Source organism: Hemitrygon akajei, unplaced genomic scaffold (genome assembly GCF_048418815.1).
Source record: "Hemitrygon akajei unplaced genomic scaffold, sHemAka1.3 Scf000063, whole genome shotgun sequence".
NCBI classification, from domain to species: domain Eukaryota; kingdom Metazoa; phylum Chordata; class Chondrichthyes; order Myliobatiformes; family Dasyatidae; genus Hemitrygon; species Hemitrygon akajei.
In genome coordinates this window covers 1569986-1591922 of record NW_027331949.1, presented here as the reverse complement: position 1 = coordinate 1591922, position 21937 = coordinate 1569986, and the positions used below count along the sequence as shown (strand labels likewise).

At 46.2% G+C, this 21937-nt stretch overlaps 1 protein-coding gene across 2 annotated transcripts in view; it reads left to right on the top strand.

The window, feature by feature from the left end:
* LOC140721872 (non-homologous end joining factor IFFO1-like) overlaps positions 1-21937 on the top strand; it is a 50494-nt gene that overhangs the window by 18401 nt on the left and 10156 nt on the right. For both annotated transcript variants that reach the window (XM_073036696.1, XM_073036695.1), the window contains exons 3-5: positions 6551-6646; positions 10991-11131; positions 20438-20604. In XM_073036696.1, the coding sequence (XP_072892797.1) occupies positions 6551-6646; positions 10991-11131; positions 20438-20604 (404 nt within the window). The remainder of the gene's footprint in view (positions 1-6550; positions 6647-10990; positions 11132-20437; positions 20605-21937) is intronic.

The window sequence follows — 21937 nt, the reverse complement described above, 5'->3', positions numbered from 1 at the left end:
TTGGGAAAAGTTCGCTCTTATGTAAATTAAGTTTATATCCAGAGAGCTGGCTAAACTGGTCAAGAAGTGAAAACATTGGAGGTAAGGATGTAGACGGATTTGAAAGAAAGAGTAACAAGTCATCGGCATAAAGAGAAACTTTATGCTCAACACCCCCTCTCCAAATCCCGGTCAGTTCAGGACAATTTCGAAATGCTATCGCCAAGGGTTCTATAGCCAAATCAAAGAGAAAGGGACTTAAAGGGCATCCCTGACGGGTGCCACGTTTGAGGTTAAATAACTGGGATTTCTGAAAATTAGTTAAAACAGAGGCAGTAGGACACAAATACAGCAATTTGATCCAAGAGTTAAAACTTTGACCGAAGTCAAATTTTTCTAAAACTGCAAAAAGGTAGTTCCACTCTATACGATCAAATGCTTTCTCCGCATCGAGGGAAATAACACATTCAGGAATCCCAGTTGGAGGTGAATATAAAATGTTAAATAAGCGTCGCATGTTAAAAAAAGGGAGACGGTTTTTAATAAAACCAGTTTGATCATCATAAATAATAGAGGGGATAACAGTTTCTAATCTATAAGCCAAAACTTCGGCCAAGATTTTAACATCAACATTAAGCAAAGAAATCGACCTATACCAAGACCTGTTGGGTCTTTACCCTTTTTTAATAAAAGAATAATAGATGCCTCATTAAAGGAGGGTGGCAATTGGCCATATTTAAACGAGTCAGATAGTACTGAGAGTAACTGAGGAGAGAGAAGTGAAGAGAATGATTTATAAAATTCTACGGGGAACCCATCAGGTCCAGGAGATTTCCCTGAGGACAATGCAGAAATTGCAAAAGATATTTCTTCTGTTGATATAGGCGCATTAAGTTTGGCTTTAAAATCAGATGAAAGCGAAGGAATATTCAGATTATTTAAAAAATGATCAACAGAGATATTGTCATTCAAAGATTCAGAGGAATAAAGTCGAGAGTAGAAATTTTTAAATGCGTCATTGATTTCTAGGTGATCCGATGTAAAGTCTCCATTCTCCTTCCGGATCTTTGTAATATGTTGTTTAGCTTTGGAACGCCTCAACTGATTGGCTAGAAATTTACCAGATTTGTCGCGATGGATATAAAAGCGACTATTACTTTCAAGAAGTTGGCGTTCGACAGGTTGAGTAGACAGGAGGTTAAATTTAGCTTGAAGTTCTACACGCTTCTTGTATAGTTCAGGGTTCTTAGTTTGAGCATACAGTTGATCCAAATCTTTAATCTGATTAATGAGGTCTAATCGATCTGCACAGGACTTTCTATTAAGATTTGCTGTATAGGAGATTATTTGGCCCCTCAAATATGCTTTCATGGCATCCCAGACAATCTGGGATGACACTTCAGGTGATGTATTGGTGTTAAAATAAAAGGTTATCTGATCCTTAATAAATTTTAGAAAATCATCATCCGATAATAAAGTCGAGTCAAACCGCCAGTGTTTATTCCTCTGAGGGAGACCAGGAAAATTTAAAGACAGTAATTGGGGCATGGTCAGAAATCAGTGTACTCTGATAGTCACAAGAATAGACAAATGGAATGAGTTGATTATCGAGTAAGAAGTAGTCAATTCTAGTAAAGGTATGGTGAACATGTGAAAAAAAGGAATAATCTCTCTCAGTAGGATGAAGGAAACGCCATATATCAGAGATACCATAATTAGAAAGAAACGATTGAATAGCTAAGGCAAATTTAGTAGGTGGCCTAGTAACAGAGGACGATCGATCCAAATTAGGATCTAACCAACAATTGAAATCACCACCCAGTATAAGAGAGTATGAGTTTTAAGTCTGGTAGTGAGGAGAAAAAACGTTCAAAAAAATTAACATCATCAAAATTGGGGGCATACAAGTTTGCTAGTACAACTTTAGTATTATATAATTTACCAGAAACAATAATAAAACGGCCATTTGTATCAGATATCTTATGATGGAGTTCAAAAGGAATATTTTGAGTTAATAAGGATGGAGACCCCCCCTAGCTTTGGCGGCAAAGGATGAATGAAAATGCTGACCCGCCCACTTTGACAAAAGCCGGGAGTTATCAAAACAACAAATATGAGTTTCTTGAAGGAAAGCAATGTCAGCTTTGAGTTGTTTAATATATGAGAAGACCTTCCTTCTTTTAACAGGGTGATTCAATCCCTTTACATTCCAGCTCACAAATTTAAGTGTGTTAACCATTATCAATTGTTCGTACGTAGAAGGCAGCAGGCATATAAAAAGTCAAGCAGTACAATAACAGTCTGGGAGCAAAAATGTAAACATAGATTCGTAGAATCAAAACAGAAACATGTCCTGAATAACAAAGGAAAGCAAAGGAAACAGTGAGTAGTGTTGGAACTGGAGAATCCGCCCCACCCTCGCAACCCAAAACTAGACGGCTACCAAAAAGAGCAGCTAGCTCTACCAAAAAAATTAACCCAAGTATGACTTCCAGTTCTGTGTCATTAACAACAGTTCCGTCTAAATACTATAGCAAATGGTAACTAGTTTATGCACTAGAAAACATCATTACAAATAGGAACAACTTCAACAGAAGTATAAGACTTAATACAAAGAAAATCAAAAGAAAACCAAAACTAACCTACCCGCGAAAAGTTATAGAAGATTAAAAGAGAAAAGAAAAAAAAGGGGGGAGGGAGAAAAGGGGGAAATTGTATATTCGAAGAGAGTACTTATCAACCATTTACAGAAAAAAAAGGGGAGCAAAACTTAAACTATGAATCAACCAACAGGGGAGGCCTTCAATAAAAACTCCAAACCTCCAAAACAAGTTAAAAAAGTTATACAAGAATAAAATGGATTACCCAAGTACAATCTAAACGTCCGCAGGGAAACATTAAACTTGGATTATCTATTTAGAAAAAACGCACCAAGTCCAGGGAGAGATTGTCTACAGCCCTTAGAATTTCAATAAATAATGTCTGAGTTATTCAAGAAAGGTCTGAGTCCGGAAAAAATAGCTTTACTATGAGAGGTACTTATCCACCATTTTAGACAGTCAGACCAGGATCTTAAGGAGACGTGCTGGCCGGAAGACTTCCAACAAATGCCTCGGCATCCTTCACTGATTTAAACCACTTATATTCTCCAGTAGTAAGCGTAATTCGCAGGTCAGCTGGATTCCGAAGGGAGGGTCTAAAACCACGATCAAAAAGCACTTTCATTACCCCTTTAAACTCAGCACGCATCTTCAGAACCTGGGGGGCAAAATCCTCCACAAAACGAATGACTGTATTTTGAAAAGCAAAAGTACCTCTGCGGCGTGCCTCCATAATCAAACGGTTTTTCACCTGGTATTGATGAAAGCACAAAATTACCGGTCGTGGGCGGGAACCCAGAATTGCCCGGGGAACGTAGATTCTGTGTGCTCTTTCAAGCTCAGGTGGAGTCGGGAGAAATTCCTTCCCAAAAATCTCTCAGAGAAAATTGGAAAAAAATTTCACGGGAGAGCCCTGTTCAGTGGCCTCTGGCAAACCAAGAATTTGTAGATTGCAACATCTGCTACGGTTTTCAAGATCCGCCATTTTGGAAAAAAGTTTACAATTCTTTTCCTCTAGGCTGGCGCACAAAGTCTTGAGATAGAGAACACGGCGTTTTAAATCTTCAGAGGTTGAGTCGATGCGAGATAGATGTTCAACATGTTCGTCCACTTTAGCGTTGATCCGATCCAATTTGGAATCCAGCTGGTTGAAATGGGTTTTAATTTCCTTTAAAATATCTTGTCGATAATGTTCCAACGCTGCGAGAATATCAACCGGCAAATTCGTAGAAGTTTCCTTTTTCCCGGTTTTAGCACTTTTGTTAGACATTATAAGGTAGATGTGTTCGCAGGCAAGTAAAAGAAACCCAATAAAATACCTAACTAAGGTTTAAGAATGGAGACATATAGTGCAAAGATAGGTGAATTGACGGAGCACAAGTTCAAAGCAGCTAACACAGTCGCCATCTTACCGGAAGTCCAACACTATCATCTTAATAGCATTAATTCGACCAACCAATGACAAAGATAATGGGGACCACCTGGTAACAATTTGTTAATTTGGTCAGTTAAAGGTAAAAAATTAACTTTAAATAAATCCTTACGTTTCTTTGTAATTTTAATACCCAAATAAGTAAAATGATCTGTGACAACTTTAAATGGTAAGTTTTTATAAATTGGAACTTGCATTGCAAAAATGGAAATAACTCACTCTTATTAAAATTCAGTTTGTAACCAGAAAAGCTACTAAACTGAGCTAGCAAGGACAAAATAGCAGGAATAGATCTCTCAGGGTCAGATATGTATAGAAACAGATCATCAGCATATAATGATAACTTATAAGTCCCTTCCCCACGGGTAATACCCAAAATATTAGGTGATTCACGAATGGCGATAGCTAAAGGTTCCAAAACAATGTCAAATAGTAAAGGACTTAAAGGACAGCCTTGCCTCGCACCACGGAATAACTGAAAAAAAGATCTTTGATTATTGGTGAAAACCGAAGCCAAAGGTTTATAATATATTAACTTAATCCATAATATAAATTTCACACTAAAATTAAAATGCTGCAACGTATTAAATAAATATGGCCATTCAACTCTATCAGATGCTTTTTCAGCATCTAAAGAAATGACACCTTCTGGTATTTTGGATGAAGAAGTATAAATAATATTAATCAATTTTCTGATGTTAAAAGATAAATAACGATTTTTAATAAATCCAGTCTGATCTTCAGAGATAATTTGAGGTAATATATTTTCTAATCTAGTGACCAAAAGTTTACTAAAAATCTTAAAGTCCGTATTCAGCAAAGATACAGGCCGATAGGATGCCGATAGTGGGGTCTTTTATCTTTTTTAAGAATTAGAGAAATAGAGGCATCATAAAAAGATTGTGGCAATTTACCTACAGTTAACACATCTTTAAAAATTTTACAAAGCCAAGGAGAGAGTATAGAAGAAAAGGATTTTAAAAATTCCAGAGTATAACCATCCGGACCAGGGGCTTTACCTGAATTCATTGAAAAAATAACCTCTTCTATTTCGGTTTCCGTAATAGGTGCATCTGGAAGTACACTATCTTCTGTAGTTAATTCTGGGATATTCAATTTTCTTAAAAATTCATCCATTATAGAATAATCCTCAACAAATTCTGATTGATATAAAGAATTATAAAAATTTTGAAAGGCTTTATTTATCTCTTTATGATCAATCGTCAAAGCGCCATCTCGTTTACGAATCTTAGTAATTTGTCGTTTAACCGAAGCAGTTTTCAATTGATTAGCCAATAATTTGCCAGATTTATCTCCATGTACATAAAACTGGGTTCTAGATTTAATTAACTGATTTTCAATGGAAGAGGATAATAACAGACTATGCTCCATTTGAAGTTCAACTCTTTCTTTATAAAGTTCTTTGCTAGGGGTCACTGAATAAATCTTATCAATTGCTTTAATTTTATCAACCAATGTTAATATTTCCGAATTATTTCATTTCCTAACACCAGCAGAGTATGAAATAATCTGTCCACGAATAAATGCTTTAAAAGTGTCCCATAATGTTCCACTAGAGATCTCTTCTGTAAAATTTTTTGAGAAAAACAAATCAATTTATTGTTTAATAAAATTAAGCAAGCCTGGGTCCTGCAACAAAATAGAGTTGAAATTTAGCATTAGAAGATGAATCCATTGTCTTAATAGATAGCTTCAAAGGTGCAATGTCCCCTGTTTCTAGTCTCACCTACCAGTGGAAACAACTCCTCAGCCTCATTTTATCGATCCCTTTCATAATTGTACGCTTCTCTGAGGTCCCCTCTCGTTTTCCTCAGTTCCCAGAGAGTTTCATCTCAGATGGCTCAGTCACTCCTCATAGACTGACTCCCTCATTTCCAGAGTCAGTCTGGTGAACCTCCTCTGCACAGAACTCCATAGCCAGCGTACCTGTCCTGAAGTGAGGAGGCCAGCCCTGCATTGGGAGTCTGGCTGCAGCTGTATAAATTTAGATTTTGCCCAATGTGTGCAATCCTGGTCACCCCCTTCTTGTGAAGGGTGTGGGTCCTTTGCAGAGGGGGTTTAGTGGGGTCCAGAATCAGCCATGATGGGCTGGCGGAGCAGACTCGATGGGTTGAATGGCCTAATTCTGCTCCTCTGTCTCATTAAGAGTTGGGACGTTTTATTGAGATTGTGTCGTTTGTTAGTGAGGCAACACCAGAGCTCCTGTGTCAGGCCTTGGCCACCCTGTTACGGGAAAGACGTGATCGAGAGTGCAGAGAAGACGCGCGAGGGTCTTTCCATCTGAAGAGCTGCTAACTGCGGGGACGTGGATCACGTGCGAGCGGGGTTGAGGTTATTTTAATCGGACACTGACTTGGCGGGCCAGTTCCAGTGCAGAACTCCTTGTAACGTTGAGCCCCTGTCCGGTCCCGGTGCCGTTCACCCTCCCGTCCGGCCTCCGCCCTGCCCCCGACCCCACCGGTGCCGACCTTTTAACCCCCCCGGCCTGCGCGGTGCTGACGCTGACTGGCTGTTTCAGGAGTCCCAGGAGGCCGAGGCGGTCCAGGAGGAACTGGTGATGAAGGTTCGGCAGCTGAAGGCGGAACTGGTGGTCTTCAAGGGGCTGATGAGCAACGTGAGTGAGTGGGGCTGTTTCTGGGGGTCGGGGAAGGAACAAGGGGTGGGGTTCCTGGCCTCATCCCCCCCTCCTCCGGGATGGGGTCAATGGAGCTAGACCCACTCGTTCTGTCCTGTGTCGGTTGATACCCAGGACAGTGGCCTCCTGAGCCTCGGTCCCTCTCTACATCCCACCCTGAGCTCTCCCACATTATCAGGAGTCCCCGTTCATCGGCCAAATGCCCGTCGTCCATCAACCCACCCACGCCGTGTCCAGTCATCCCTACTTCCTCCCACCGCTTCACCCAGCACCATTCCCAGAATCTAGCGCCCAGCCCTAGTCACAGGTCACTCCAATGCTGTGCAGGACTCGTGAGGCTAATGACACCTTATCCCCTCATGGTCCATCTCCCTCCGTTTCCTGCACGCCCTGGCGAAGAGCCTCTTAAGCTGGATCATCTTTCTCTCCTCCAGCACATCTGTTCCAGGCACCCACCTGTTTATTTTAAAAAAGCAACTTGCACCGCATCTCACCTTCACACCACCACCCCCCGACTGATCCGGCCTTAAATACGTACTCTCCGCTGTGAGACTTTTCCTGCTCCGTCTCTGCCTCTCGTCATCTCACACACCTCTGTCAGCTCTCCCCTCGGTGCCCCTGCTCCAGAGAACACGACGCAAGTCAGCCCGGCCTGTCCTGGTAGCTCACGCCATCTACTCCAGGCAGCGTACCAGAGCACCCTCTCCGAAGGCTCGACACCCTTCCTCTGATCGGGGAGCAGGGTGAGGGGTGGGGTGCAGGGTGACTGGAATTGCATGCGATTCCCCAGACGTGGCCTAACCAGAGTTTTATAAAGGTGCAGTGTGTTTTCCAGTTTGCTGAGCTCAGTGCCTTGGTGTGGGCGAGTGTGCCGCCCTCCCATCCACCTGGGGAGCCGTGGACCGTGAGCGCTGGGGTCCCTCACTGCAGACTTGCCCAGCACGGCAACAGGTCCCTCGACCCCGCTCTCGTGTCCGAAACGAGTGTTCAGGTCCTCAGTGATGGTAGGAATGGGAAGAGGGCGTGTCCTGGGTGTTGAGGACCCTTCTCAAGGCACAGCCTTCTGCAGATGGCCTTAGTGGTGGGGCGGGTTGTGCCCGCCATGGAGGTGAAGGGTCTCGGCCCGAAGCCTCGACTGTGCTGCTCCCTACAGACGCTGCCTGGCCTGCTGTGTTCCACCAGCATTTTGTGTGTGTTGTTTGAATTTCCAGCATCTGCAGATTTCCTCCTGTTTGCAGTCTTTTTCGATCCTTTGCATTGGAGCCTCCTTACCAGGCGGTGACAGGACGCATTAAAATGCTCACCTGGGAAATCTCCTGGAGTCTTTGGAGACAATACCAATCCTCCTCAAGTTCTTGACGAAGTTGGTATGCCGCCTTCACGACTGGGCCCCGGTCAGAGCTGGTTACACGCAGGAGCTTGAGGCTGCTCGCCCTTTCCACTGCTGACCCCCCTCGAAGGAGTGTTGTGTCTTCTCCCGACCTCAGATCCTCAGTTTTGCTGATGTTGAGTGCAATGGTGTTTTTTTTTTTTAAATACCGGTTGGACATCCCTTATGTGAAATTCCACAATCGGAAAACCTCTGAAATCCGCGTCTATTTGAAGCGCTGACCTGACGTCACTGATGGAAAATTCCTCAGTTGTCTGGGACGTTTCCTGTGTTCAAGTCTCTGTGCATCACAGGAGGTGATCTCACACTGGTGACGGACTGAGTTAATGGAAAAATAGACAGGCACCGCATTGAGCAAAATTGGAAGATCTTTTCTCTGTGTTTGTCAGTTTTGGAGTGAACGTATGCTGACCATGAAGAAAGCAAAGATCTATCGTGATCAACTGAAAATTGAAGGTAATTGTGAATATTCAGCTGGCTGGGAGCAGGAACTTAACAGAATGTTGAACTTCTAAAGATTTGAAAATTTTTAAAGGTCTGCTTGATGAGTTTGCAAAGACTGACGCTGATGAAAATCTGACACCACAATGAATCCCTCAAAGTTTCTATCCCTCTTCGTTCATTTATTATCAAAGTGTGTATACATTATACAACGTTGAGATTCGTCTCCTAAGAAACCCAAAAGAAACAGTGGAGCTCCCAATGTGCAGAAAGCAAAGAGGAACACACATCAAGCCCATAAAAAAAAAATAAAACAACCCGTAAAAGAAAAGGAAGACAGTCGAATGTGCAGAGCCGAGTAAAGGTTGTGGAGCAGCAATCTTAATCGGGCCACGCCACCCTGGCCTGGCGCATAAATCGGCAGCCAACCCTCGTGCCTCGATGGGCTTTGGGGCCTGGACCCCACTGCCTCGGTTCGGCACGGAGCTTAGGTCTCCGACCAAACATCGAGTTCAGTCGAACGGGTACACTCCGGTGCCCGAAGCTTGCCATCTTGATCCGCCCTCCGGCACGGCACTCAAATCGATCACACCTTGGGTTCGGCTCTGCCACGTCGAAGCACCCTCAAGTTCAGAGGGAAGTTACAGCCTTCCACTTGCGGTGATCGTTTGCCAGAAAAAGTGTGACCAACAAAGTGTCTTGTTTGTTGTGTTCCTTGTTTCATTAGCCAGGAGTCGCTGAAGTTCACCTGCACCTTTAAGCAGAAGACCTTGCATCAAGCCCTTTTGTAAAAAAAAAACCGGGAGTCAGGTACAAATACAGTGAGCTGTAACCTTTCAATGGAAACATGGCATCAGAGGTGGGGACTGAGGGCCTGCCGTTGTTTAACAGCTGATCCAGGTGTCCTCGCGATGCAGCTCAGCTGGTTTTGTTACCCCACACTTATTATAGTTTCGTTATATGGCTGGCGTGTAGCGATTTTTACTGCTAAGTACACACAAGTCGACCTTGTGGTGCCAGCGCACGAGGACACAGCTGGAAACGGTGGCAATCCCAGGTGTTACACGGTGCCCCAGAATCCGAAACGCTTCTGGCCCCCGCGCATTCCGGATGAGGGGCACTCAAGCCTGTGTCGCCCTTCCATGATTTTTAAAGGCAGACTTCTCGTGACAGCCTCCACTGTTGTCATGCCTGATTGCGTGAACAGGAGCGGCCAGGACTTCAGACTCTGCCAAGTGTGTCAATTCCGGCTGATTTCTCCCTTTGTGGCCGCAGGGCTGAGCAAATACGGTGAATGTCAGTGAACCGGGTTGGGGGTTAGTGTATATGTATCCCCCGGAATCTTCAGTCCACACCATCAGCCACCCAGTGACACTGATCCTGTTTTGTCCCGCACATTGGTATTGACATTGGAACCAGGGTTGTTATCACTGATGTGTTTGGTGGCAGTAATGCAAAACATAATTAACACGATTATAGACATAGGAAACCTACAGCACAACACAGGCCCTTCGGCCCACAAAGCTGTGCCAAACATGTCCTTACCTCAGAACTACCAAGCGTTACCCATAGCCCCCTACTTTCTAAGTTCCATATACCTGTCCAGGAGTCTCTTAAATGACCCTGTTGTATACGCCTCCACGTACTCACCACTCTCTGCATTTTAAAAGAAAAAACTTAACCCTGACATCTCCTCTGTACCTACTTCCACACACCTTAAAACTGTGCCCTCTTGTGCTAGCCATTTCAGCCCTGGGAAAAGCCTCTGACTATCCACAGGATCGATGCCCCTCATCTTGTATACCTGGAATTATATTTTTTTAAATAGTGCAAAAAGTGAACAGCCTCCCCCCCCCCCCCCACCGATCGGGTCACCGACATTCGCCGTATTCGCCAGGCTTCCGCTTTGTGAACACACTGGAAGAAATTGGCCAGGATCAGTGCACGAGGACCCATCCCGACAAAGGAGTCTCGGCCCGAAACATCGACTGTTCACTCTTTTCCACAGACGCTGCCGCGTGTGTGGCTCGGATTTCCAGTGCCTGCAGATTGTTCTCTTGTCAGTTCCTGGTCCGCAGATGGTGGAGGGGAGGAGGCAGTTCCTAAACCACCAAGGGTGGGTCTTGGGGCTCTTTCACCGCCCTCCCGGTGGTAAGAATGAGACAGGGCATTTCCTGGGTGACAAGGATCCCTGAGAGATCACCTTTCTTTCTCTAACACTTCACGCCTACCCACGTGTGTGTGTGTGGGGGGAGATCTACAGTTGGCTGACCCCGGGGTGGGTGGTTTAGAGAGACCCTCGCAGTCGTTTGGAGCGCGTGCACACACAGATAGCACCGTAGGCCAGGAGGGAGCCGAAGGCTTCAGTCTGTGAGGCAGCAGTCTGTGTGCGGAAGGTGGTGGTTGCGGGCTGGCGGGGCAGTGGGAGGGGGGAGTGTGTCGTGCTGTGAGACCCCTCCCGAGTGCCAGTGGCTCTCGTTCTGCCTCCCCAGGACCTGAGCGAGCTGGACACCAAGATTCAGGAGAAGGCCATGAAGGTGGACATGGACATCTGCCGGCGCATCGACATCACCGCCAAGCTGTGCGACGTCGCGCAGCAGCGGAACTGTGAGGACATGATCAGGATGTTCCAGGTAACGGTGCCGATGGACGGGGGTGGGGAGGTCGGCCTGTCAGACCCTGATCTGTGTGTGCAGACGAACCAGGACAGGACGGTTGGAGCAGTGCCGATGAACGGGGGTGGGGAGGTTGGTATCTCGGGCTCCCTGCTTCGGGTCGGCCTGTCAGACCCTCATCTGTGTGTGCAGACGAACCAGGACAGGACGGTTGGAGCAGTGCCGTAGAATGGGTGGGGGGGGTGGGGGGGGGGGATTCTGGGAGTGCAATCCACAGTTGCTTGAGTGTAGCCTCACAGATAGATAGGGTCAGAAAGGGAGTTCTGGCAGGTTGGCCTTCATAACTGAGTGCAAGACCCCCTCTTGCCCTGCTGAGGCCACTCTCTTTTCGGGTCACCTCCATTCTACATTGATTTCTCCTTCCAGCAGAAAAAAATTCCCTCTCCCTTCCCTCTTTTCCCCGCTCTGGCCTCTTGTGTCTTCTCGCCTGCCTATCACCTCCCCCACTGAAGTCCCTGCTCCGTCCCTTTCTCCCACGGTCCACCCCCCTCTCCTGTCCGATTCCTTCCTCACCAGCCCCTTATCTTTCTTACCCACCCGGCTTCACCTATCACCTTCCGGCCTGGCCTCCTTCCTCTTCCCCATTTCTTTAATTCTGGCACCTTCGCTCTTCCTTTCCTGAAGAAGGGCCTTGGCTTAGGATGCCGACTGTTTATTCCTTAGATGCTCTAACCTGTGTGTGTGTGTGTGCGTGCGTGCGTGCGTGGTGCTTTGGATTTCCAGCATCCGATGAATTGATTGTGTGATGGAGTACAGGAGCTGGGGTGCTACGCCGTGTTGGTGAGGCAGTGTTTGGGCCCATGGGCCTATGTTGTGCTGACTACTTGAGCACTGACTTTGGACACTGCTGTCTTGCAGTCTGCTTGAAGATTAGTCTAACCCTTCCCTTCCGCATAGCCCTCTGTTTTTCCTTCAATGTCCTAGATGTATCTGCCACGTAACACTCTATAGAAAAGCAAACCCAATTTCCTGCACACCCCCCCCCCCCATATGTTAGAAACATAGAAAACCTACAGCACAATACAGGCCCTTCGGCCCACAAAGTTGTGCCAAACATGTCCTTACCTAAGAAATTATTAGGCTTACCCATAGCCCTCTATTTTTACTGAGCTCCATATACCTATCCAAAAGTCTCCACCACTGTTGCCAGAAGCCCATTCCACGCACTCACCACTGTCTGAGTGAAAATCTTACCCCTGACATCTCCTCTGTACCTACTCCCCAGCGCCTTAATCCTGTGTCCTCTTGTGGCAACCACTTCAGCCCTGGGAAAAAGCCTTCGACTATTCACAGGAATAATGCCTCTCATCATCTTGTACATCTCTATCAGGTCACCACTCCTCCTTGGCACCAAGGAGAAAAGGCCAAGTTCACTCAACCTATTCTCATAAGGCATGCTCTCCAATCCAGGCAACATCCTTGTAAATCTCCTGCAGCCTTTCTATGGTTTCCACATCCTTCCTGTAGTGAGGTGACCAAAACTGAGCACAGTACTCCAAGTGGGGTCTGTCCAGGGTCCCATAGAGCTGCAACATTACCTCTCGGCTCCTAAATTGTGCTGATGGAGATTGTGGAGGATATGTTGCTGCCAATTTGAACTGATTGGTGTCTGTAAGTGGAGACCAGATCTGAGCTCAGTACTCCAAGTGGGGTCTGATATTTGCTCTGTTTGATTTTGTAACCGTTGCAAGTCGCTGCTGGATGGTAAGGACACGAAGTACTGCGGGACTAACCCATTAGCAAGTTGCTCGATAGTGATGCAGCTGGACCTACTGTTGTTGCGTTGCTGCAGGCCATCGCACCAGGAAGGTGCACGGTCCAACAGCGATTGTCTCAGACGTCTTTGTAGCGATCATTAGACCCTGTTGGACATTTGCTTCTGTGGGGCTCCACCATATTGGCAGCATCAATACAGCGACACTCACTGCTGCTCTCTAGTGTTGACTCAGTGGAAGAACAACCTGGACTGGGACAAGATAGATACTTTATTGATCCCAAAGGAAATTACAATGTCACAGTAGCATTACAAATGCACATATTTATAAATATTAGAAGAAAGCTAAGAAAGAATAAAACCATCTTAACAGGAGGAAGTCATCACTTCACTGACTATAGATTGACTCATTATGGAGCCTAATGGCCGAGGGTAAGAATGACCTCATATAACGTTCTTTGGAGCAGCACAGTTGTCTCGGTCTATCACTGAAAGTGTTCCCTCTGTTCAGCCAAGGTGCCGTGCAGAGGGTGAGAAACATTGTCCAGTATTTTCCGTAGGGTCCTTTGTTCTACCACAGCCTCCAGTGTGTCCAGTTTGACTCCTATAACAGAGCCAGACTCTCTAATCAGTTTATTGAGCCTGTTGGCATCACCCGTGTTGGTGCCATTGCCCCAGCACGTCACCACATAGAAGATTGTACTGGTGACACCAGACTGGTAGAACATGTGAAGGAGAGGCCTGCATACTCGAAAGGACCTCAGTCCCCTCAGGAGGTAGAGGCGACTCTGGCCCTTCTCGTACACAGCCTCTGTGCTGGTTTCCACTCAAGCCTGTCATCCAGGTGCCTCCCCAGGTACTGGTGGGTCCTCCCCACATCCATGTCCTCACCATCCATAGTAACAGGGAGCAGAGCAGACTTAGTCTTCGTAAAGTCCATCACCATCTCCTTTGTCTTACTGATGTTGAGCTGCAGATGATTCAGCTTGCACCATTTGACAAAGTCCTCCACCAGGCCCTGTATTCATCCTCTCGTCCTCCCTTTTTCACCCAGTCATTTCTGAGTGATCAGAGAATCTCTGCAGATGGCATGACACGACAACATCCCATCCTGTAAATCCACAGTCATGCCACTCAGGGACTTGGCTTTTTTGTTTTGTGTTTTTTGTTGTGACTATGTTTTTCTGAAAACTTAGTCATGTGTGATGTTCTGTGCCTTTGCCTGGAGGACGCTGTTTTGATTTGCTATGTTTATATATGATTGAATGATAATTAAACTTCAGATGTTGGGAGGTTGTAGAAACCCTGGGTGAAGCCCAGTAGGATTATTGTGTGCAGTTCCCTGCAGGAAAGGTAAGCTTGAAAGAGATCAGGGACAATTTACAAGAATATTTCTGGGACTTAAGGACCTGAGCTACAGGAAAAGTTGAATAGGTTAGGAAATGCCAGCACGCTTTTGCCCCTGAGGTTGGGTGAGGCTCCATCTAGAGGTCCTAAGTTTAGACCATAAAACCATAAGGCGTAGGAGCAGAATTAGGATATTTGGCCCATCAGTCCTCACGGCTGTTCCATCATGGCTGACCAACCTCATCCTCTTGGTTTTTTCACCATAATCTTTACCCCCCTCCCACCCTGTCAAGAACATATCAACCTTTGCTTTATTGACCCCCAATGACTTGACCTCCACAGCCGTCTGCAACAATCAATTCCACAAATTCGCCATCCTCTGGCCGAAGAAATTCCTCCTCATCTCTGTTCTAAAGGGGCTCTTTCTTTCCTGAGGCCATGCCCTCTGGTCTTGGGCACCCTCCACCCTCTCCACGTCCAGTGGAACTAATCCTTTCAATGGTCAATAGGTTTCAATCAGATCCACCCTCATTCTTCTTAACGCCCACAGGCATCCAATATGATCAAAACTAATTAATAAGCTTCAAGACCTGGATGAGGAAGTGGAGGGTTCGGTTAGTAAGTTTGCTGATGACACAAAGGTCGGAGGTGTTGTGGATAGTGCGGAGGGCTGACAGAGGTTACAGTGGGACATTGATAGGTTGCAAAACTGGGCTGAGAAGTGGCAGATGAAGTTCAACCCAGATAAGTGTGAAGTGGTTCATTTTGGTAGGCCAAATATGATTGGCAGAATTAATGGTAAGACTCTTGGCGGTGTGGAGGGTGAGAGTGATCTTGGGGTCCGAATCCATAGGACGCTCAAAGCAGCTGCGCAGGTTGACTGTGTGGTTAAGAAGGTGTACAGTGTATTGGCCTTCATCAGTCGTGGAATTGAATTTAGGAGCCGAGAAGTAATGTTGCAGCTATATAGGACCCAGGTCAGACTCCACTTGTTCTGGTCACCACTTACAGACACCAGTCAGTCCAAATTGGCAGCAACATCTCCTCCATCAGCACAGGTGCACCACATGGCCGTGTGCTCAGTCCCCCCTCCCCCCCCCCCCCCGCTCTACTGGCTTCATAATTATGACTGTGAGGTTGAGCACCGTCCCAGTGCCGTGTTCAAGTTTGCTGGCCGAGTCAAAGGTGGGGACGGACCAGCATGTAGGAGGGAGGTGGAAGGTCTGGCTGAGCGGTGCCCCGACAGTGACCTCTCACTCAATGTCCGCAAGCCCAAGGAGCTTATTTGTTGCCTGATGAGTGTCCGTGAGCCAGTCCTGTTGGGGGGATCAGAGGTGCAGAGGGTTACTTGAAATGATAACACCAAAGAAAGCACGGCAACACCTCTAATTTCTAGGAAGTGCGCAAATCCACAAAAAGAGATGACATAGGATCGAAAGATGTAAAAGTCTTGTGGGTAGAGTTCAGAAACTGCAAAGGTGAAAATACTCTAATGGAAGCCTCTGAAATGCAGCCAGGATGGGTACAAAGACATGTAAAAAGGGCAGTGATACAATAGTCATGGGAGATTTCAATATGCAGATAGATTGGGAAAATCAGGTTGGTGCTAGATCCAAGAGAAGGAATTTGTAGAATGCCCATGAACTGACATTTTAGAGCAGCTTACAGTTGAGCCCACTAAGGAAAAGGCTTAGATTCTAGATTGGGTGTTGTGTAATAAACCCGATTTGATTAGGGAGCTGAAGGTTTGCTAGTGCTATTGGGGAGGGGGGATTAAACCAGATTGGCAGGGGGATGGGAACCAGAGTGCCAGAGCAGATAGCGGGGGTGAAAATACATGTTAAAAGTTCATGCAAAGTCACAAATGGAAGGGTTGTGTGTGGTGGTAATAATCTTCTGAGGTGTGTCTATTTCAATGCAAGGAGTACCGTGGGGAAGGCTGACGAGCTGAGGGCGTGGATTGACATGTGGAATTATGACATTGTAGCCATTAGTGAAACTTGGCTACAGGAGGGGCAGGACTGGCAGCTTAATGTTCTAGGGTTCCCATGTTTCAGAGGTGATAGAGGCAGAGGAATGAAGGGTGGGGGTGTGGCATTGCTAGTCAGAGAAAATGTTACAGCAGTGCTTTGGCAGGACAGATTAGAGGGCTTGTCTACGGAGGCCATATGGGTGGAGCTGAGAAACAGGAAAGGTATGACCACATTAATGGGGTTGTATTATAGACCACCAAATAGCAAGAATTGAGGAGCAAATCTGCAGAGAGATAGCAGACAACTGCAGGAAACATAAAGTTGTGATAGTACGGGATTTTAATTTTCCACATATTGATTGGGACTCCCACACTGTTAAAGGTCTAGGCAGGTTAGAGTTTGTAAAATGTGTTCAGGAAAGGTTTCTAAATCAATATATAGAGGTACCGATTAGAGAGGATGCAATATTAGATCTCCTATTAGGAAACGAGTTAGGACAGGTGACGGAAGTGTGTGTAGGGGAACACTTTGGTTCCAGTGATCATAACACCATTAGTTTTAACTTGATCATGGACAAAGATAGATCTGGTCCTCGGGTTGAGGTTCTAAACTGGAAAAAGACCAAATTTGAAGAAATGAGAAAGGATCTTAAAAGCATAGATTGGGACAGGTTGTTCTCTGGCAAGGATGTGATTGGTAAGTGGGAGGTCTTCAAAGGAGAAATTTTGAGAGTGCAGAGTGTGTATGTTCCTGTCAGGATTAAAGGCAAAATGAATAAAAGTAAGGAACCTTGGTTCTCGAGGGATATTGGAACTCTGATAAAGAAGAAGCGAGAGATGTATAACATGTATAGGCAACAGAGAGGAAATAAGATGCTTGAGGAGTATAAAAAGAGTAAGAAAATACTTAGGAAAGAAATCAGGAGGGCTAAAGATATCACTAAATTAGAGAGATAAGATATCAATAAATTAGAGAGAGTGCAGAGACGATTTACTAGGATGTTACCTGGGTTTCAGCACTTAAGTTACAGAGAAAGGTTGAACAAGTTAGGTCTCTATTCATTGGAGCGTAGAAGGTTGAGGGGGGATTTGATCGAGATATTTAAAATGTTGAGAGGGATAGATAGAGTTGACGTGAATAGGCTGTTTCCATTGAGAGTAGGGGAGATTCAAACGAGAGGACATGATTTGAGAGTTAGGGGGCAAAAGTTTAAGGGAAACACGAGGGGGTGTTTCTTTACTCAGAGAGTGATAGCTGTGTGGAATGAGCTTCCTGTAGAAGTAGTAAGAGGCCAGTTCAGTTGAGTCATTTAAGGTAAAATTGGATAGGTATATGGACAGGAAAGGAGTGGAGGGTTATGGGCTGAGTGCGGGTAGGTGGGACTAGGTGAGATTAAGAGTTCAGCACGGACTAGGAGGGCCGGAATGGCCTGTTTCTGTGCTGTGATTGTTATATGGTTATATGGTTAAAAGAAGACATGAGGTTGCTTTGGTAGTCAAGGTGAAGGATAATCCAAAAAGCTTCTACAGGTATATTAAGAGCAAAAGGATAGTAAGGGATAAAATTGGTCCTCTTGAAGATCAGAGTGGTCGGCTATGTATGGAACCAACACAAATGGGGGAGATCTTAAATGTTATTTTTGCATCTGTATTTACTAAGGAAACTGGCATGGAGTCAATGGAAATAAGGCAAACTGGTAGTGAGGTCATGGAACCTACACAGATTGAAGAGTGCTTGCTGTCTTGAGGCAGATCAGAGTAGATAAATCCCCAGTACCTGATAGGGTATTCCCTCGGACCTTGTAGGAGACTAGTGTTGAAATAGCAGGGGCTCTGGCAGATATATTTAAAATATCGGTATCCACGGGTGAGGTGCCGGAGGATTGGAGGATAGCTCATGTTGTTCTGTTGTTTAAAAAAGACTCTAAAAGTAGTCCAGGAAATTATAGGCAGGTAAGTTTGATGTCTGTAGTAGGTAAATTATTGGAAGGTGTTCTAAGAGATAGGATCTACAAGTATTTGGATAGATAGGGACTTACTAGGGAGAGTCAACATGACTTTGTGCATGTAAGGTCATGTTTAACCAATCTATTAGAGTGTTTCGAGGAGGTTACCAGGAAAGTGGATGAAGGGAAGGCAGTGAATGTTGTCTACATGGACTTCAGTAAGGCCTTTAACAAGGTCCCGCATGGGAGGTTAGTTAAGAAGATTCAGTTGCTAGGTATACATGGAGAGGTAGTAAATTGAATTAGACATTGGCTCAATGGAAGAAGCCAGAGAGTGGTAGTGGAGGATTGCTACTCTGAGTGGAGGCCTGTGACTAGTGGTGTGACACAGGGATCAGTGCTGGGTCCATTGTTATTTGTCATTTATATCAATTGGATCAGCATATTTGCTGGTGATACAAAGATTGGAGGTGTAGTGGACAGTGAGGAAGGTTTTCAAAGCTTGCAGAGGGATTTGGACCAGCTGGAAAGATGGGCTGAAAAATGGCAGATGGAGTTTAATACAGACAAGTGTGAGGTATTGCACTTTGGAAGGACAAACCAAGGAAGAACATACAAGGTAAATGTTAGGGCACTGAGGAGTGCAGTAGAACAGAGGGATCAGGGAATACTGATACAAAATTCCCTGAAAGTGGCGTTACAGGTAGATAGGATAGTGAAGAGAACTTTTGGTACATTGGCCTGTATAAATCAAAGTATTGAGTATAAGAGTTAGAATTGTATGGTGATGTTGTATAAGACATTGGTGAGGCCGAATTTGGAGTATTGTGTGCAGTTTTGGCCATCAAATTAAAAGAAGGAAGGAATTAAGTTTGAAAGAATGCAGAGAAGGTTTACAAGGATGTTGCCGGGACTTGAGAAACTGAGTTACAGAGAAAGGTTGAATAGGTTAGGACTTTATTCCCTGGAGCGTAGGAGAATGAGGGGTGATTTGATAGAGGACTATAAAATTATGACGGGTATAGACAGAGTGAAAGCAAGCAGGCTTTTTCCACTGAGGCCAGGGGAGAAAAAACAGAGGCCATGGGTTAAGGGTGAAGGGGGAACATTGCGGGGGGGGGGGGGGCTTCTTCACGCAGAGAGTGGTGGGAGTGTGGAATGAGCTGCCAGATGAAGTGGTAAATGCGGGTTCAGTTTTAACATTTAAGAAAAACTTGGACAGGTATATGGATGAGAGGGGTTTGGAGGGATATGGGCCAGGTGCAGGTCAGTGGGACTCGGCAGAAAAATAGTTCAGCACAGCCATGAAGGGCCAAAAGGCCTGTTTCTGTGCTGTAATGTTCTATGGGAGAGGAACCTTTCGGAGGCAGTGATTGAATTCACTGTGGATTTTCAGAGGACCTTTGCCGTGCTGCACAAGAGGCTGCTGAGCAAGAGAAAGGCCTTTGGTATTCCTAGAAAGATACCAGCACAGATGGAAGATAGGCTGACCGACAGGAGAGAGTAGGAATAAAGGGAGCCTTTTCTGGTTGGCCAGCGGTATCTGGTGGTTCTCCACGGGGGGAGGTCAGTTTTTGGACCGTTTGTTTATACGTCAGTGATTTAGATGACAGATCAAAGGTCAAAGTAAAATTTGTTACCAGAGTATATACACCTCACCACTTTGAACCCTGAGGTTCTTTCTCTGCGGGCATAGCAAATCCATCAGTGACTGTAAGCATCAGGAGCTGTAAGCCAACTGCGCAAATGCAGATGTAAACACACAGCAATACATTACGAGCATGGTAGAACAATATAACAGTCCTTAAATGAGTGTAGCCCTTTTGCTCAAGGTCCTGATGGTCAAGGGGTGGTAACTTGAACCTGGTGCTGAGAATCCTGACGCACCTGTACCTTCCACCTGATGGCAGCTGTGAGGAAGGGGCGTGGCCTGGGTGGTGAGGGTCTCTGATGGGATTGGTGGCTTTGTGGCCATGTTTGCGGGCGAGACGAAGATGGCCTTACAACCTTTGACGGCCGTACTCAGAGCCTCTCAGTCCCCGCTTTAAATAGACCCAAGGGTGGAGCCCCCCCCCCCCCCCCCCCGTGACTCAAGTGTGTTGCAGATGGTGAAAACCATATTTTAATTCGAAACTGTAAATCATTGACGATGTCCTGGTTATTGTGCTGAGTTTTAGTGTTGGAATGAACTTTTGTTTAAAAGAAAGGATGGTGAGCTGATGTTTAAAAATAAAAGCCGGTCGGCCACCTCTCCCTGCTCTTACCCTTCTGTCTCCTGGCCTCAGGTCTCCCCGTCCGGGCGTAAGAAGGAGTCGAAGGCGGCCTGTGGCAATGAGGGCCCGCTACTGGAGAGCGAGGCGTCCAGGAAGCTACTGGGAGGGGAGGAGGAGGACCGGGAGGATGAGACCTCCTCCGCCATCAGCGAGGAGATGCGGCGGATGCTGAACCAGCTGTGAGTACTACAGGTCCCTTGGGTGATCCCCAGGACCGGAACAGAGGTGATGATACAGGTCCCTTGGGTGATCCCCAGGACCGGAACAGAGGTGATGATACAGGTCCCTTGGGTGATCCCCAGGATCGGAACAGATTTGATGATACAGGTCCCTTGGGTGTTCCCAGGATCAGAACAGAGGTGATGATACAGGTCCCTTGGGTGTTCCCAGGATCAGAACAGAGGTGATGATACAGGTCCCTTGGGTGTTCCCAGGACCGGAACAGAGGTGATGATACAGGTCCCTTGGGTGATCCCCAGGATCGGAACAGAGGTGATGATACAGGTCCCTTGGGTGATCCCCAGGACCGGAACAGAGGTGATGATACAGGTCCCTTGGGTGATCCCCAGGACCGGAACAGAGGTGATGATACAGGTCCCTTGGGTGATCCCCAGGATCGGAACAGAGGTGATGATACAGGTCCCTTGGGTGTTCCCAGGACTGGAACAGAGGTGATGATACAGGTCCCTTGGGTGTTCCCAGGACTGGAACAGAGGTGATGATACAGGTCTCTTGGGTGTTCCCAGGACTGGAACAGAGGTGATGATACAGGTCCCTTGGGTGTTCCCAGGACCAGAACAGAGGTGATGATACAGGTCTCTTGGGTGTTCCCAGGACTGGAACAGAGGTGATGATACAGGTCCCTTGGGTGTTCCCAGGATCAGAACAGAGGTGATGATACAGGTCCCTTGGGTGTTCCCAGGATCAGAACAGAGGTGATGATACAGGTCCCTTGGGTGTTCCCAGGATCAGAACAGAGGTGATGATACAGGTCCCTTGGGTGTTCCCAGGATCAGAACAGAGGTGATGATACAGGTCCCTTGGGTGTTCCCAGGATCAGAACAGAGGTGATGATACAGGTCCTTTGGGTGTTCCCAGGACTGGAACAGAGGTGATGATACAGGTCCCTTGGGTGTTCCCAGGATCAGAACAGAGGTGATGATACAGGTCCCTTGGGTGTTCCCAGGATCAGAACAGAGGTGATGATACAGGTCCTTTGGGTGTTCCCAGGACTGGAACAGAGGTGATGATACAGGTCCCTTGGGTGTTCCCAGGACTGGAACAGAGGTGATGATACAGGTCCCTTGGGTGTTCCCAGGATCAGAACAGAGGTGATGATACAGGTCCCTTGGGTGTTCCCAGGATCAGAACAGAGGTGATGATACAGGTCCCTTGGGTGTTCCCAGGACTGGAACAGAGGTGATGATACAGGTCCCTTGGGTGTTCCCAGGATCAGAACAGAGGTGATGATACAGGTCCCTTGGGTGTTCCCAGGATCAGAACAGAGGTGAT